The 17,229-nt window shown below is 40.3% G+C and overlaps 3 protein-coding genes across 3 annotated transcripts; all 3 read left to right on the top strand.

The window, feature by feature from the left end:
- Window positions 1–129: 129 nt before the first annotated feature.
- Window positions 130–2,901, top strand: tstd1 (thiosulfate sulfurtransferase like domain containing 1). The gene is made up of 4 exons (XM_053428086.1): window positions 130–267; window positions 1,962–2,090; window positions 2,388–2,550; window positions 2,679–2,901. Exons 1-4 carry the CDS (start codon window positions 255–257, stop codon window positions 2,731–2,733), a joined length of 360 nt encoding a protein of 119 aa, XP_053284061.1. The 5' UTR covers window positions 130–254; the 3' UTR covers window positions 2,734–2,901.
- Window positions 2,902–5,136: 2,235 nt separating this feature from the next.
- Window positions 5,137–9,926, top strand: zgc:195212 (DUF4554 domain-containing protein). The gene is made up of 9 exons (XM_053428333.1): window positions 5,137–5,235; window positions 5,698–5,753; window positions 6,308–6,503; window positions 7,040–7,163; window positions 8,505–8,654; window positions 8,793–8,914; window positions 9,229–9,339; window positions 9,535–9,633; window positions 9,745–9,926. Exons 1-9 carry the CDS (start codon window positions 5,137–5,139, stop codon window positions 9,790–9,792), a joined length of 1,005 nt encoding a protein of 334 aa, XP_053284308.1. The 3' UTR covers window positions 9,793–9,926.
- A 940-nt stretch (window positions 9,927–10,866) lies between these two features.
- pola2 (polymerase (DNA directed), alpha 2) lies at window positions 10,867–17,190 on the top strand. Its single transcript, XM_053428079.1, has 18 exons — window positions 10,867–11,088; window positions 11,680–11,807; window positions 11,930–12,015; window positions 12,162–12,219; window positions 12,383–12,492; window positions 12,633–12,832; window positions 13,279–13,367; window positions 13,699–13,851; window positions 14,167–14,229; window positions 14,362–14,413; window positions 14,589–14,707; window positions 15,284–15,322; window positions 15,544–15,617; window positions 15,740–15,848; window positions 16,009–16,115; window positions 16,258–16,314; window positions 16,396–16,522; window positions 16,776–17,190. Exons 1-18 carry the CDS (start codon window positions 11,004–11,006, stop codon window positions 16,926–16,928), a joined length of 1,809 nt encoding a protein of 602 aa, XP_053284054.1. The 5' UTR covers window positions 10,867–11,003; the 3' UTR covers window positions 16,929–17,190.
- The last annotated feature ends 39 nt before the right edge of the window (window positions 17,191–17,229 follow it).

The raw sequence follows: 17,229 nt of genomic DNA, 5'->3' as shown, positions 1-17,229 counted from the left end.
TTTGTACGGTATTGAATGCAGTGCTTTGCTGCCTCTACTTCGGTGAAGCCTCTTCCTCCTCAACGACTTGTAGCCCGGTATCTGTCCCACTCTTGTTTTGAAAGTCTTAAAGCTATAAACCGCAGGAAGTTTGGATAATTGGTCAAGAGCTGGAGTCATGCAACGTAAGTCCCGCCTTTTCCGGTGTCTCAACCAATGATGGGCCACAGAACAATGTGAGGAAGTAGGTGCACTCACATTTGTCCTGCAGCAGGATGGCCGGCGCAGGTGAGTTTCCACTTCTCTCTCTGAGACAGACATAATTTAACTCACTCTTTTAACTTAATGAATGAGCTTAAATGTTCAAAACATGAGCTTTTTAAAACTTAAATCGAGTTTACGTTAAACAGCCTGTTTCTCTAACGTCTATTTAGAAAACAATCACACCGAAAGTTGCATTAACCGTATATTTATGTTGTCAGGTCGTTTAAACTGTGTGGGTATCTTTGCAGGTATCTCATCAGCTGATGAGATAAATAACAAATGAGGATATCGTCTCTGTTTATGATGATATTGAGGTTTTCTGTGTTAATTGTACAGATGTCAGATTCAGGATGACTCAGCAGACCGGATGTTGGGTGTATCCTCAGGGAACCCTTGTCTAGTTCACCGTCACCAAAGCAACATACCACAAACCACATGATGAGAGAACTACCTGTACTACCAATTCACACACACAAATGCACGTCTCTCTATAGTTGGGAGGACGCTACAACCCTAACGCCAAGTCTTAACCCTCAAACAGCTCGTTGGATTTGTGAGGACCAGCAAAAAGGTCAATGTCAGCTTTGAACTTTAATATGAAATAAAAAATGGTGGCATTTTTGGTCACATCACTCATCAGCGCTTAGGAACCTCCACCCTCCTCTTTTCCAACCGCTAAGCGTGTGGGAGGAAGTATAACTCCTCTGGGTTGTGTGGCAACTATCTGAGCTCAAATTCAGGGAAGAATGGATTCCACTAATTATCAGCAAATCCGGGATGAAAACAGAGACAGAAACATAGGTGGTTTCTACAACGGGACTCAGCCGATGAGCAAAAGCACAGGTCAAAATCCAACATGAACTATAGTCCCCTGATAGGCATATTTGCGAAAATGAAATCTCTGAGTGAATCCTAAAATGCTTAGTGTAAGAATAGTGTAAAAAATACCTCAGAACTTTGAACTGATCAACAGGATGAGAAGGTGAAAATCCAAGAATACATGAATAATAGAAAGACTCTCAACTGGCTGTAAAAAGTTTACAGGCTGTTGATACATTCCAAAGGAAGTTAGTATGTGGTCATAGACGAATTACAAAATATTTGCACATTACTGTTTCATTTCTTTCATGAAATGTTAAGTAACAGTGCATTACCATTTGGCATTTGAAAAAAAATGTAATGTATGTGTTCTGCAAAGATTGTATTTATTACTAAACAACAAAATATGTAATTATCTGGCTCCCCAGAGTTGCCTAACGGATCCACACAACTGTGCATACAAATCTTCACTGTTTATAAAGACATTATGGTCATTTTTATGTTTATTAAAATGATATGGGTAGCCTTCTGTGACTGAATAACTAATCATGGAAACACTAAATATATATAAATATATATCAGCAAATAAAGAGTATTTAACATGTATCAGTCACATCTTGGCTGACACCTGTTGCCCCTACCATTTGACAAATCTGTAATTATCAGGCTTCTGGCTTGTTACTGTGTAAGGAAGCCACATAGCAGGTATCATGTTACAGCTACATATTATGACCTATCGCAGGAAAATGATGGTCAGTAATAAAATGTTATGTCAGGCTGTTTTATCACTTTATGCCTAATCTGTGTCTAAAGAGTGAATGATGCAATTTTATGGAAGTTTTCAACAATGGCTGTTCACACTTTACATGTCTTTAATGTGTTCTCTCTGTTATTTCCAGTCAACAAGGAAGTGTCCTATGAGGATCTGAAAGCTCTTCTAGAAAAGAGACAGAATCTCTTCCTGGTTGATGTCCGCTCCCAAGGAGAAGTGGACAAAGGGCAAATTCCAGGATCTGTTCACATCCCAGGTGAACTTCTTTTATTTTCATTTACAGGAAGAGAAATCGTTGATATCAACCATATAACTCATCCTGATTGCTGAATTTCATTTGTTTCCCCCCACGGTCCCCACGGTTCCCACTAATCATCCACAACTAGACTTTAGCTTCTGGGTGTGTTGCTGGTGTTGTGTATACCTGAAATACCAGTGTGTCGTGTTGGATAGGCATCTTTGCACTTGAGTCTGGTTCGTCAGGTTACAAATATTTTCCAATTCATTTAAATGTTTTATGTTATCTTAAAGTTATGCTTGTTCATTCATTCAGTGGATACAGTTGAAGCTGCGTTTGCAATGCAGCCAGAAGAATTCAAGGCCAAGTACGGGGTGACCAAGCCACCGATGGATGCCCCCGAGCTGGTGTTTCACTGCCAAATGGGCAAGCGAGGTGGAATGGCCACGAGCAAGGCCCAAGAGCTAGGATATGTGAAGTAAATAAATAACTGTTACCTTTAAATAATACACACATACATACGTCATGCTTTTGATATCCATGAGTATTTGAAGTTGTTATGTAATGATGACTACTGTTCTATTCTGTGCTTGCCCTCTGTTTCAGTGCTCGTAATTATGCTGGAGGATACAAGGAGTGGTCTGAGAGAGAGGGGAAGTGACTCATGTCGAAGGAATGCTTCATATATATTTATAAGAAATATTAATTGTGAAAGCTTGACAGAAAAAATTGAGAAATATTTTGGCAGTTTATTTGCTACCTTTTGATACCGTTTTGTTTTCATTTGGAAATGTATGAATGAATTCAAATAAAATGATTATGCTATTTGGTCAGGATTGCATTTATTTGTGTGGCTCACTATTGAGAGCTCTGCTAAACTTGAAAAACGCTTCCTGCACAGTATAAAGAGGTACACAGTGGTCGCATCAAATTGAAAACAAACATGAAGGCTTCAGAAAAAAGTTTGTGAGTTTCAGTTAGGTTACCTAAATAGTTATTACAAAGTATAATGTAATTGTTATCATATTTAAGTTTGTTGATGAACAATAACAACTAAAATCTATTGGACACTGGTGTGTATCTTAATGGAAGTGACTGATGTTAACAAATACTGCATATTAATGAAAACATTAAAAAAATCTGTATACCTGCTAATGTTTATGTGCTGTTTATATATGCCTAATAGTGTTACTATATATATACATAAGTATTATCCACCAAGTTACAGAAAATATCACTAAACCATTGAATAAGTTAATGAATTCTTTATATATTTTACTGGTAATAAACATTTCCAGAGTTTTATTGTGGATTAATGACACCAGCATAACAAAATCCTTTTTAATTACAAAAATCAAGTTGAGGTCTCTACCTCTTGATTTATAGCAGCTATTTAAAGTTCTCACACTTCAGTGCTGGTATGTTACAAAGTAATTTTACTCACATATTGAACATAAGTGCAATTTTGAATAACTTGTACTTCAGTTTGAGAATAGTTTACCAACAGAAAAACTATTTAGATAATTGCTTAGGTCATTTTTCATGTAAAAGCCCTCACTCACACATTTCACGGTATTGACCAAGATTATTAAATGTGTGACCTTTCATTTCCAGGCGTTTATTTATTATGAGTAATGATAAAGTCATCACTCCATTAATCAAGAAAATAATCAACACATCAAACAGAAAACTGCAATTATCTTTAGCATAAATTAACATTTTTTTAAAGTAAAATTAATGTATTTATGCTTATAATATTTATCGTATAACAATAATGCTACAACCTAACTTCAACAATAAAATACTATTTTTATGTGAAGGCCCCATTGAGTCATATAAGGATATAAATCACATTATTAATTTCCTACAGAATAGGTTACAGTACATGTACCTCGGATGATAAAAAAAAGTACATTTTCCTGATTAACCGTCAGTAGCACTTTCTCAGTGATGTCAGGTCAGTAGTTTACTAAAATGTTGAGAGAAATCCAGCAGGTAATGCTTTCAGTTTATCTTTCAATGTTTTTACTTTTTAGTTGGTATAGTTGTTGTCTGTACTTTATAATGAATTGACAGTTTGTAGTTTATAAATTAGAGACCGTTCACTTTAAGCTAACTAGCATGTGTAGCGTTAGCCTGCTGAGCTAGGTGTTGTGATGGCTGCAGGTGTTGAGGCTGGTGAAGCTCCTGGGGAAGCAGAGACGACAGCGTGATGTAAAGACGACCGGGGGACTAGTTGTTCTTCTGTGGACTGACACTGAAACTTCTGCTCATAGTTTAAACTGCACAGGTGAGCGGGAACTCTTCAACCCACAACATGAGCCGTCTCATCGGTGTAAACAAACAGGGGCTAACACTGGTCGTCCTGCAGTTCATCTGACAGGAAACAAGCCGCGCATTACTGATCACTGGTTTAAATAGTAGAAAAAAGTTTTGTTTCAGTGTGTTACCTCAAGCAAACACATTTACATTATTACCAATCTGTAAAAATCACTTACTGACGAGAGGATTGAAGTTTAAAGGAATAAAATGTGTTGTTAGCATGTTGTTAGCCTTCATCATGCTAATCCAGAGTTGGCAGTGGATCACAGCAGACATTTGAACAAACCATTTACAATTACAAACTGGTTCTACAGTATAATTGTCTAATAATGGTGAACACAAGTTAGATATTAGGTTCAGTTCTAATAATCCACAATCTTTGAGGATTCACTGAGTGAAGCCTGCACTGTAGAATTTTTTTTAGATCAGATGATATAACACCCGGGATTAACTCCACCCCCACATTGTATAGAGAATTTAAAGGGCAGTGACTGCTCCAAACCTCTGTTAAAACCAGGTAAAATAAATAGTCTAAAACAATGATCACAATAACAAACGGCCAGGTGTTGTAACCGTTTTCCCTTTTTTTGTACAGTTGCAGCTACTGGTCCCTGGTGCACTGGGATTAAAATGAAAGCACTCCAACCTGGTATGTACACAAACCTAACACATAGTGTGAATGCATCTGTGTTCTATCGAACCTCTGTTTTCTTCATGAGATCTCACAGATTTGAAGGCGAGCATGTTTCCCTGCTCGTGGCCGTGTCCTGAGCCTGACCCTGAGGAGCTGACTGCCTTCACTGATCTCTATGGTTCCCTCAGATTACTCCTCTCCTTTCAGGTACAAACAACAATCATCCTCCTAGCATCCTGCTGTCCTGAATGATAATTACTGATCGTTGAACATTTAAGCACCAGAGCAGCTTATTTGTATTGGATTGTCCTGTGATGCAGCCTCTGTGCAGGGACAAATTACTGGTCTTTATAATTGGACCAGAATTGCACATATGTCAATAGGTGGAGCCCCAAGACTCAAACGGAGGCAAACATTTTTAACTTGGAAATTCTTGTGTATTTCCTTTCAAATCTCAGTAGTGACAGTAACTAGTCTCTCTCTGTTTCCCCCTCTTCACTTTACAGATGAAAGATGCAAGACTTTTAAGTCCAGAGTGGAAAACCCACATAGAGACATTCCTACGCATATTCAGCTTGGCTAATGCAGGGGTATGAGATCATCTGTTTCCCTATTCATAGTTATAAGCAAATCTAGTTAGCAAAAACTTGACTCTTTATAATTTTACAGATTAAAATCCACCTCAAATTCAAACTCAACCAGCAGACCCTCCAACCAGAATTCAGGTACACTCTGATATAATACTAAGCCACAAATACGCTTGTAAACAAAATCACTTATTGCATTTATTTGAAAGTCTGCATTACATGTTAATTAACAACCTTGTGCTTAGTTATTGTATAAATTAATTTCAAGAAATTTAAATTAAAAAAGCCTCACACACAAATAATATTGACAAAGAGTCATCATTATAATCACAAAGATAAAGTCTCACTACTCCAGTTAATCTCTCATGGGTGTAATGCAGCAGCTCATTATTTTAAATGGTGGATGGCAATATCAGCCTCTGTTTTATGAAACACTGACCCTGTGTTCATTTTCCTCCAGAGTGAAAATGAAAAGTAGAGTTGCACAGGCAGGAGAGACCTCATTGAGTTTGGATGTCAGCTGTAACACAGAGTAATGTTGTTTTTTAAATTATTTATTTATGCTATCCTACTTTCAGGAAGAAATGTGTCGTGAAAACTTGTTTTATCATTTTATATCATATTTATCTCAATATAGACAAATTATTTACTTTAGTCTGCATGAAGCACTTTATCTCTTCCTGGGTTCAAAGGCCTCCAGAGTGTGTTAAGAAAGGATGCTGGTGTCTGGGAGGACACCCTGACCTCGGAGACAGGTTGCTGCTCAGTGTCCCAGCTCGAGCCATGGATCAAGGCCTGTATGGGGAGCTCAGCGTCCAGCCTGTCACACTCCTTAGCCCCTGTGTGCTGCAGTACCCCAATCTGGCAACCCAGCTCACACACATACAAATATCCTTTGCTGATTTTCAGTTTCTTGCTAAAGGACACCCTGGTAAGCCGACTAGAGGAGCCAGGGATTGAACCACCAACCCGCCTTAGTGGAAAACCCTCTTTACCTCCTCGGCCAGAAACAATCATTGGGGGGCGTTAAGTGTCATTGTGGTCTCTGGATTATGTCTGTTGTTTTTGCAGATGGTGGGATTCAACTAGCTTCATAACACTGTGACCTCCAGGGTGCACTGGAACCAGCTGCAGGGATAATGGCCAGCACTTCCAAGTCCCAGGCCTAGTTCTTTAAATAGTTGATCTTTTTCACCAGGGAGAACCCTCAACCCTCGCACAGGGTAATATATGATTTGGGAATTAACCAAAAGACTGAAATCACAATACCGATAACTAGTTTCCTTTTCAGGGTTTCTGCTCTCACCAGTCATTGAGGAGGGAGAGGGGCTCAGAGTAAAATCACTGATCCTCCATGGTGACTCTGTGGAGGTTGTATGGGCATATGGTTATAATTAGTCTTCCTTGACTTCACATGTGTGTACGTTTTGGTTTACAGCCCCAGTAATGTTCCTGTTACAGGCCCCTCGGGTTTCTTCCAGAACCTCCCTGCTCATCTGGGCTGTGAAGAACTGAGAGTGCACGGCCTCCACTGCTCCTCTTACAAAGGTAGATAACAACCACTGATGGGAACAACACACCAGAACAGGAAACATTTTAGTTTATCTTATAAGAAGGATTGTTTCTTCACAGAGTAAGCAAGTGACATACCTCTCTCAGTCTGAGTGGAAGAGTAAGCTCAGCCACCTGTGACTGTTTAGAGAGTGTGCGTTCAGCCCTGGCCCGTAGCTGCTTGTATAAATGTTAATGAATACCAAAGAGCCCATAATTTGAGTCAGAGAAATAAAAGAAGATCCTATTTCAGAACAAAAAACAAAGAACACACACAGAACAAAATAACAAAGTACTTTAAAGAGACAGCGCTCAACGACAACAGACTTTTTCCATTTCCTGTCAACAGTGTAAATCTGGGGCTCATCACTGAAATGACCGTCTCCTATGAGTAATGTTCCGGTCAAAATATAATCTGCACCAGTGGTTTAAGTTGGTTGCAAACAGAGTGTTGTGTCTTGTTGCACACTATCATATTGCACATAAGAGAAGTGTCGTGTGGAATCTGGGGTGAAGAAAGTGTTAACCATGATTTGGACGGTGATGAAGACAGTGGAGACTCTGGAGACCCTGGTTCTCATCCTGCTTTATACCAGAAATCCGTATCAGAGTTTGACATTTTTACCTTTGATCAGGATCATTCAGTGGATTTGCAACTAAAAACTAAAACTATATCATAATTATGCACTGGTTAGAATAGCAATGATTACACAGCAATCAAAATGAGGATTTTGCCTAATTTGCTGGCTAAAGAGCTGCATGAATTCTGCTTAATGTGAACATCCGCACGAACACATTGTTAAAGTGACATTGCTTCGATGCTTGTGTTTCAGCAGTTATAATGTTTATCACTTCATCATCCTATTAAGATGCTTACATCTGCTCAGGGGAGCATTAATGTTTGTAACAAAGTAAAATCGTGATAAAACTAAAAACTGACCGACATCTCAGAACCTGCTGTTGCATTATGTATTTGACTCCTCCGTAGTTGACACAGTGAATCAGAAACCACAGGTCGACATGAGATGTACGTGGCTCATACATTCACAATGAAATGTCTCATAATGCACTCAGCCCCGATCGTAGTCAGAGAGCAAACACTTACATTAATGGAGGTAGGTTTACTTCGGCATTAAGCTATTCAAACTAGATCTATAAAACCAAATGGTAGAAACGATTATCTGCCCTACCCAGGGGTGTGTCTCCCATTTGTTTGATGCAACAGTGTCTTCAACCAGTTTGGACTTGAAATGTTTTTACAATTTAGAGAGACTTTCCCCTTTATTTACTCCTTGTTGTCTTTTTTAAGAGAAAATAAATGTTTATCATCCTCTGCAGATCTTGTGCTCAGTGGTGGCATTGTGTATGAAGTAGAGCAAGAAAACCAGGGGGAGGAATCAATTGTTCCCACAATGCAGCAGGGTCTCCTGCTCTTCCTCTTCCTGCAGCACAGCGACCCCTTCACCTCGCAGCTCTCTGATGTTATGGGTGAGAGAAACTGAGTCATGCAGACTCACAAAACACTACAGACAGCCTTCCCTCATTTATTCTTAAACAGCTACGATACAAGAGTTATGTATTATTCCAGCCACAGTGATAACTGGTGTATCTATAATGCTCTTACAGCCACAGAGGCCCTGATAGAGCACCACCTGGAGGATATTCTCAGCAGCAACAGGCAGGCAGTCACAGCAGCCCTGCAGACTGAGCTAAAGAAAACACTGAAAGCCCAACAGCGCAGGAAAAGGGCAAGCATGACACACCTCATACAAGTGGGATTTGGAATGAATATTTGAATAATCCTTTCATCAATTCATTAAGAAACACTTCCAACCATTGGCTTGTGCCACCTTCTCAAATCTCAGAATTATATGCTTTTCTTTGTTTTTATTCCTTATGAATTAAAAATCTTTGTGTGTGGACTAATGGTCGGGCAAAACAAGCAATAAGAAAGTTTCAGCTTGGGAGATTGTGGGGGTCATTTTTTCTCTACAACTTGACCTTATACCTTATAGATCAAGTAAATAATGAAATAATGTATCTGATGTGTTCAACATGACAGCACCAAGAGAAGCTGCGTTCAGCTGTCAAGGTGATTCTCTCTTCGTCCATCAGTATCGTGAGCAGTAGCAGTAACATGGACTTCAGAAACGCCTGTCTGAACAGCATGAAGGTGTGAGAAAGAAATTATTATTGAAATGATCATGCAGATACTTATACTCAAATATTAAATAGAAAATCATTTGAAAAGACACGACACAAAGATGCTAACAGCTAGACTGTAAATAATCATGTTACATACAAACACATGTTCATATTCATGTTGATGATCTGAGAGAAGTCACAAATGTGTACGCATGTTTGTCAGGTGCGTGACACCCATGAATTGTCGGCCTCCCTCTGTGAATCTCTGTGGAAGGTGACATCATGGAAATTCACACCCAGAGGCCGGTGCTACTCTGCTCAGGTGAGTGGGATGTTTGTTCACATACAGCAACCAGTTCCTATAGCAGCACTTCATTAATGTCAGATGACTGGTTTGTTATCTTTATCTAACAACACATCATTGCTCCCACAGATGGAGGAAGAGGAAGAGAGTGATGGACTCACCAGGACAGAAATCTGAGACTGTCTGAGTTTGTCATTATAAAAAAGAGATGTGTTGAGTTTGAAACCTCTGAAAGCAGTTAACACTGGAGTGAATATTCATGACGTTGCAAATGTGCTGGTGATACAATAAAGAAAAATTATTTAACCTTTGATTACAAGAAAAATACTTGGATTTTGTTATTCTACTTTATGTGTTGCACACACCCAAAATTTACTTTAGTTCAAAAGATAGAAATGTTTTAAAGGAGATCTATATTAAGGCTGCAACTAATTATTGCATTATTATTAATTATTTGGTTAGTTAAACGTCAAGAAAACAATAGAAAATGCCCGTAACAATATCCTGCAGCACCAAACGGCATCAATTCATATTTTGAAAAAAATAATCAAATTTATATGTTTTTAAAAAACAGGAAATTATTTTTCGTATGAGAAGATGAAACTCCAATTTTTTATCTTTTTCTGATTAACTACTATATCAGCTGACTTAACTGCTGCAGCTTCTTATCCAGTTTGAAATATACTTCTGATCTAAAGTTGTGGCTTGCCTTCACACTACAGAATCTTCCAATCCATCTTTTTACAGTGTCTCTACGAAATCGATGTACCTTAATTCCAGATTGACCATTACCTATTTCTCTTTTTTGTATATGTGTGGTTTTGTGTTTGTATATTGTTGTTGTTGCCATCGCTCAGTCTTTTTGATATTTTGGTATTTGTCATAGATAGATAGATAGATTTTATATTATATATTAAATATTAGCTTTTTATTTTGCCACACATCGGGGAAATTCTCTTGTTACAGCAGCAGGCAGGTCAGAATGAATTAGACAAGATAATAAAGAAATATAAAAAGAACATCATGATTGTAGTATGCTTCTGAATTTAAAAAAAAGTAAAGAATCTCCTAGGAGAAACACTGGGAAGAACACGTGGCAGCTATCTGCATTTTAAAGGAGACCAGGAAAATAAATTATTTATTGTTTCTTTACTTTCTTTTCTTTGGTTCACCTTTCAATCCTCTCATCTACGCTCCAGCCCAATAGGTGGCGGCAATGCAGTCTACCGACATTAAACCAAGAAGAAGAACAACTTCCACTTTTCATTGCTTATGGATGTGACGTATCTTCCGGTCGCCGCCAACAGCGACATCGGTTTTTTCGCGGTAAAATGAAATGAGCTTCTTGTGTTGATCGGATTTCTCCGGAGCTCTGACACATTGAAACAATGGCACCAGTGAGCGCAGAGAGCTTAAAGTCCGAGCTGGACATGTTCGATATCCCCTGTAGTGATGAGTCGACCCTCGACAAGAGTAAGTGGCTAACGAGGCTGATTTCTGTACGTCCGTTGCAAAGTGACTGAAAAGAGGCTGCTAGCATGTAAACACCTATGGACTACTGCTCATAGGGCTGAGCATCAAACCGACATTAATGCGATATACTCTCATATCGTCCAGCCCTGGGTGCAATGTGATGGGACTAGTCTCACATGCTATTCAACCTTTAAATGCAGTGATTACTTTGTTTATGTTGTTGTTGTTGTGTTTCAACTCCTCCCAGTCCTGCAAACCAACACTTAGATTTGCCTTTGTGCCAAATCTTGATCGCTTCACAGCACATTGATTTTGATTTGTTTGTGCTTGGTCTTAGTTTATTTTTGTGTAATTACAGACTGAATCCATTTAGTTGAGATCAGATCAAATGTGTCAGGACTTCTCGTTCTTGACTCTGAATACCGCTGTTGTGTAGTTGGCTCTGTGTGTGGGCTCATTGTCATGCTGCAGACATAACTTGAGACTGATCAGATGTACAATGTAGAAGAAATGAAAGTGCTTATAACCTTCTTATTATGTTCAATTCAACCATGAAGCGTATTCCTCACATCCATCTCTTCGCTCCATCAGTGGTGGAGCTGTGTATTTGCAGCAGGATCCAGGCAGATGAGATGGTGCTGGAGTGGGTAGCCTACAGCAGCAGCACGAAAAATGGAGTAAAACTCGCCATGGACACTCTGGAGCAATTCAAGCATGAGGTGACAAGTTCATAGTGGCTCTAAAATAATCTACTTTTCGTAAGGTCACAAAAAGGTAGATTCTCTAGCTACAAGTTAGGAAAACTATTTATATCTTCTGTGTTTGTCCGTCTTTTTTGCAGGTGTTGAACAAGAGGAAAGTCAAACCAAGCTCCAGGAAAGAAGAAAGTCATAACAGAACCAGAGACATTAACTCACTGCAAGAGCTGTATCTTTTAAAATTAAACTCCTAGGACAATAGAAGCTGGACTCTGACTTAACTTTACAACCGATTCTCCCTCTGAATCCACCTGTTGTCTCTGACGAGTGTCTCTATCATGTCATTGTATTAGTCTTTAACAACCATTTGTTCAGAATCAAAGCTGAGGAAGAGGAAGACAATCTTCTAGATGCCTACTCTACTCCTGCAAAGGTAAATTTTGACAACAAAAGATTTATTCTCATCCAAAAATTTGACAGTTTTCTGTTTCTGCACATTTAAGACTCACTAGCTGTCCAGAGAGTGAGTCTGAGAGAAAGGGTCTCACTCCCTGTGATCTGCTCTGACCATGTTTGCACCGCGTTTGTCTGTGCAGGGCTCTCAGAAACGAGCGCTGACCACTCCTGAACATCCTCATTCAAAGAGGACTGCAGCTCTGCTGACCAGCCCAGGGCTGCTGCTGTCTCCCGCCAGCTTCTCTCCCAGGTACCCAGCCGAGCACATCAACAGTTCGATACACAATTTGACTTTGGAGCCGTGATACTAAAAGAATCACCCGAGTGATTCCCTGGATCAAGTGGATTTCTGTTGACTCTGCTCATCACTCTCACTCTCTCTCTTTGCAGTGCAACTCCCTCACAGAAGTACAGCCAGCGGGGGGGGAAAGGGGAGGTGGTGGTCACGTTCGGGGCTGTGCAGGGCACCCGCTGGGTCGGCAGGAAGGATCCAGGTGCAGGCGTCCAGCTGCAGCTGTTGGAAAGTTCTGAAGACTCCCTCCGCTGCAGCTACAAGTTCATGTTCCAAAGGCTGCGAGATGTTCGAAATGGTATAAACCGTACATCCTTATTCATGGTCATATCAATTCTAGACCCTGGTTTCTGTCAAAACATAACAGTCCCTTGATTTTATACATTTACATAAAATTTGATGTGGAGTGAAGATGGTAGGAGTGAGCAGAGTTTGACTCCTGCCATCAGGCTGGAGGAACACCTGACACCGTGCTTAAGATCCTTTTTTCCGTCAGCTGTTGGGATGTCAAATCAACTGTAGACCAACTGACTTTTGCAAAGATATTTAATATTTCATTGCAATTTCACAGAACTGTGAATTGGATGTTTATGTATTCTCATCTTTTTTCTTATTTAATGTCCTTAAGTTGTGCACTGGTGTTGAAAACTGCTGAGAGCCTAATTGACCCCCTGGGATGATAAAGATAAACCGACTCCAACTGTCACAGTTTGCACTAGAGAGTTTTGCATCTCTCTTCCTCAGTGTTGACGGACAAGATCGAGGAGCTGGGAGAAAGCCTCAAATCTCACTTCAACATCGAAGAGTTCTCTCCCGTCTCTTTGCCAGCGCAGGTAAAGATGTCAACGTCGTGAAAAACATTCAATAATGTTTTGACTTCAAATTAACCTACAGCTTTACAAATGTGATTAAGTTAATGTCCAACCTTTTTTTAAATGAGCTTTTTATTCATTTATACTACTTTAGTTATGAAGGTTACATTTTCCAGGTGTTTCCAAAAACTCTTAAAGAAACGTTTTGTAAGGGGGGAAAAGCTGTGACCATGGTTTCATTGTGTAATCCACATTAGTTATATTAGATTACTAGAATAGTAAATAGCAGTCAAGTCTTTGTATCATCATGACCTGCCTGCTCAGTGTGGCGTGTTTCTCTCTCCACCTGTAGGACAGTATGACAGTGCTGGGACAGGTGTGCTGTGACAGTAACGGCAAACTGAACGCACAGTCGGTCCTGTTGGAGGCGGGACCAGAGCAAGGTGGTCAGCAAGTACCCGTCGACCTATCGGAGCTCAAAGAGTACTCCCTGTTTCCTGGTCAGGTGCGCAGAAGGACACTGGGTCTCCTGTGAAAATCTTGTTTGCTGTATAGATTTTGTTTTGTTTAGACATGAATGAATCGAATGTCCACGGTGGGCTCTGCTTTGCCTGTGCACTGCAGTTTGTGCAGCAGGTTATGGGACCACCAAGAGAAACAGAGGATGCCAAAGACCTGGGGGGGAGTCTCGCCCAACGTCTGACCGAGAACTCTGACATTAACGACATATTTCAGAATCAGCAACTGTCGCCTTCTAGTAAAACTGAAACTACTGTGGAGGAATTCAACAGATTCATCCGTGTCTGCCCTCGTTCCGCAGGTGGTGGTGATGGAGGGGATGAACACAACAGGAAGAAAACTGGTGGCTTCCAAACTGTATCAGGTCAGCTCCAAGTCAACAACAAGTGCAGACACGTTAACAGCGACAAAGATGACAATTTCTAAATCCACATTTACTTAAAAATCTAAAATGACGTAGTTCTCTAAATCCGTTTATTGTATTTTCTTCTTTTAGAGCGTCCCTCTTCCTTTCTACACTCCTGAGATGAAAATGGAGATGGATGAAGGTGAGGAACAATGCTTTCCTCACACTTTACTGTTACTGATTTGTTTGGAGAACTCTATGTCCTCTAGAGATCAAACAAACATGTTCACGCAGAGCAGATCTGACAGCACGACATGGGCCATAGTTTTGTCTCTTATCACATCAACCAAGTCACGTGTGTTTCCGTGCATTTGCAGAACCGATGAATGTCCTTGTGGCTTGTGGACCGTTCACAACGTCGGACACTCTGACCTTTGACCCTCTGCTGGATCTGATCAGTATCATCGTCAGAGATCGTCCTGATGTCTGCCTACTGGTATCAAAACCTTTTTTTAATGGAGAATAATCTTTATTGCTTCGACAAAAGTCTCCTTGTGTAGCTAGTTGTGTACAATTGCTCATAGAACAACCTCAGTTTACTGGCTGTTATGAGAACGCATACTTTCTTTTTTACAGTATTGAATGTACCCTAGATGATGTTTGTAGATAGCAATGTGGCTCTTCATGGTTAATAACCTGTTAATAACACATTAAGCATTCTCGTCTGACATCAAACTTGAAGAGCAGGACAGGCGTCGTAAATTATAAGTCAACAGTTGGAATGGCGGCTGCAAATGTATCTGCGCCAACATGTCGACACTGTCTCGTTGGGGGAAACACACAGAGACTGGTGTATGGAGATGTTTAGTGTTTAACGCAGATCATCAGGGACAAGATTTATAAAACCTGGAAGTAAATTGTGTGTGTGCGCCTGTTTGCAGCAGATTATCAAGAATTTATTTATTTTCCTTGCTACAAATTCTCTGGGGTCTTGATGACCCTGTCACGGTCGTACAAACCTCCAATGTCTCTGTTACCTGTGTGTTTCCTAATTGTCCCTTTGTTTCTCCAGCTGGGCCCATTTGTGGATTCCAAACATGAACAAATCGAGGTAAGTTAACATTGAATACAATCCGTTTTTTTTCCAGAAGATCTGCACTTTTTTTGTTTTTTTAATTTTATTTTGTGATTTGAAAATAATTTTATAAACGAAACATTATAATAGTAATATAAATCCAGCATATTAAATCAATCTCATTACTATTTTGAGCTTCTGGCTCAAGGATTCATTTGTCATGTCATGATGTGAGCATCTTTCTGTTTCTCCAACAGAAAGCTCAGGTGACTGAGACGTTTGAGGCCATTTTCTCAAGATGCATTGAAAGCATTGTGGATGGGACCAAAAGGTAAATCTCATATCGGACTGATTCAACTTCTGAACCTTCCGAGAAGCCACATTTTTCCTCATGGTGTTTTGTATGGTGCCCTAAATCAGAAACCTTGGTTTTTGTACGATTCTTTTATCCAGTGTTGGCTGTCATCTGGTGTTCGTGCCCTCACAGAGAGACATCCACCATCATTTCATCTACCCACAGCCTCCCTTCACTCTACCAAACCTCAGCAAGGACCAGGCCCAGGTCTCTCACACACACAAAACGTGGTGTTCTACGTGAAATCTAAACAAACTGCTTGTCTTTATGACTTGATGAGCTCATGCAACAGGCTTTTGAGCTTAGTCATGTGTAAGTGCGAAGTCACACATCTTGATCAGTATGTTTTCTTTTCTATTCTCTGCAGCGAGTCACCCTGGTCCCTGACCCCTGCACCCTCCTGATCGATGGGGTGACCTTTGGCGTGACATCCACTGACATACTGTTCCACATGGGCGCAGAGGAGATCAGCTGGTGAGGGACACTTCATGCTGAAACGAAATTTTACATTTTACAGCTTAAGAAAGTGTCACATAATTCAAATGAAGATAAATATGTTAAGCATTGTCATCACTCTATATTTTTATGTTAAAAGATACTTTGGTTTGTGTTGCAGTGGCACCGGATCGGACAGATTTTCCCGCATACTGAAACACATTCTGACGCAGAGGAGGTAGGAATCCTGAGGGTACTTGTTCTTATCTGTTTCTGAGGACTCTGAACATTAACGCCTCCGCTCTGTGTGTCTGTGAAGTTACTACCCGCTGTATCCGCCTGTGGAGGAGGTCAACATGGACTATGAGAAGTTCCAGAGCTTCGGTCAGATGCCGCTCACCCCCGACCTTCTCATCATTCCCTCTGAGCTGCGCTACTTTGTTAAGGTGCAAACCTCCCTGCATGACATTGATATGTTGTCCACATTTACAGGAAGCGTAATAAAGGACTAAACATTGTTAGACTGTAGGTGACACTAAAGAACAAGAAAAGACTATTTATTGAGTATAGAGCTGGAGTGATATGTTTTTTTTGTTGGGTGATATTAATATAACAATTATAATACTGATTTCATTAGGTCAGGCTCTAAATGATCATTTAAATGAGCCATTGTAAACCCTTGTCTTCTCATGTCCTCAGGATGTGGTTGGCTGCGTCTGTGTCAATCCTGGGCGGCTAACAAAAGGCCAAGTGGGCGGGACCTACGGCAGGCTGATGATTCAGCGTAACGCCACGTCAGAGGATGGGAAAAGAGCGAGCCCCTGTTTGACGGCTCAGGTGGTGAAAATCTAGCAAGACTTGTATTTCTCACCGTCACCAGAAGCGACCTGACTTGAGCGGGACCAGTTTGTCAGCAGCTCAGTACGCTGCCCTCTGCAGGCTCTCTGATGTAAGATATGTAAACTCAACTCTTGAACTGTTGAAACCACCTCACCCAGTTCAGTCAGTCTGGTGTGACCAACATGTTGAGGGTGTGCACTGTTCTTTAGATGGAACGTGGGTTCTGTCTCTCTGCCTCAGCAGAAATAATCTCTTCAATAAATTATTGACAACATTTGTACTTGATTATGTTCTTTTCTTCTACCTGAGAATG

This window comes from Pleuronectes platessa, chromosome 8 (genome assembly GCF_947347685.1).
Source record: "Pleuronectes platessa chromosome 8, fPlePla1.1, whole genome shotgun sequence".
In the NCBI taxonomy this organism is placed as follows: Eukaryota; Metazoa; Chordata; class Actinopteri; order Pleuronectiformes; family Pleuronectidae; genus Pleuronectes; species Pleuronectes platessa.
This window is presented reverse-complemented; position numbering and strand designations above follow the sequence as displayed.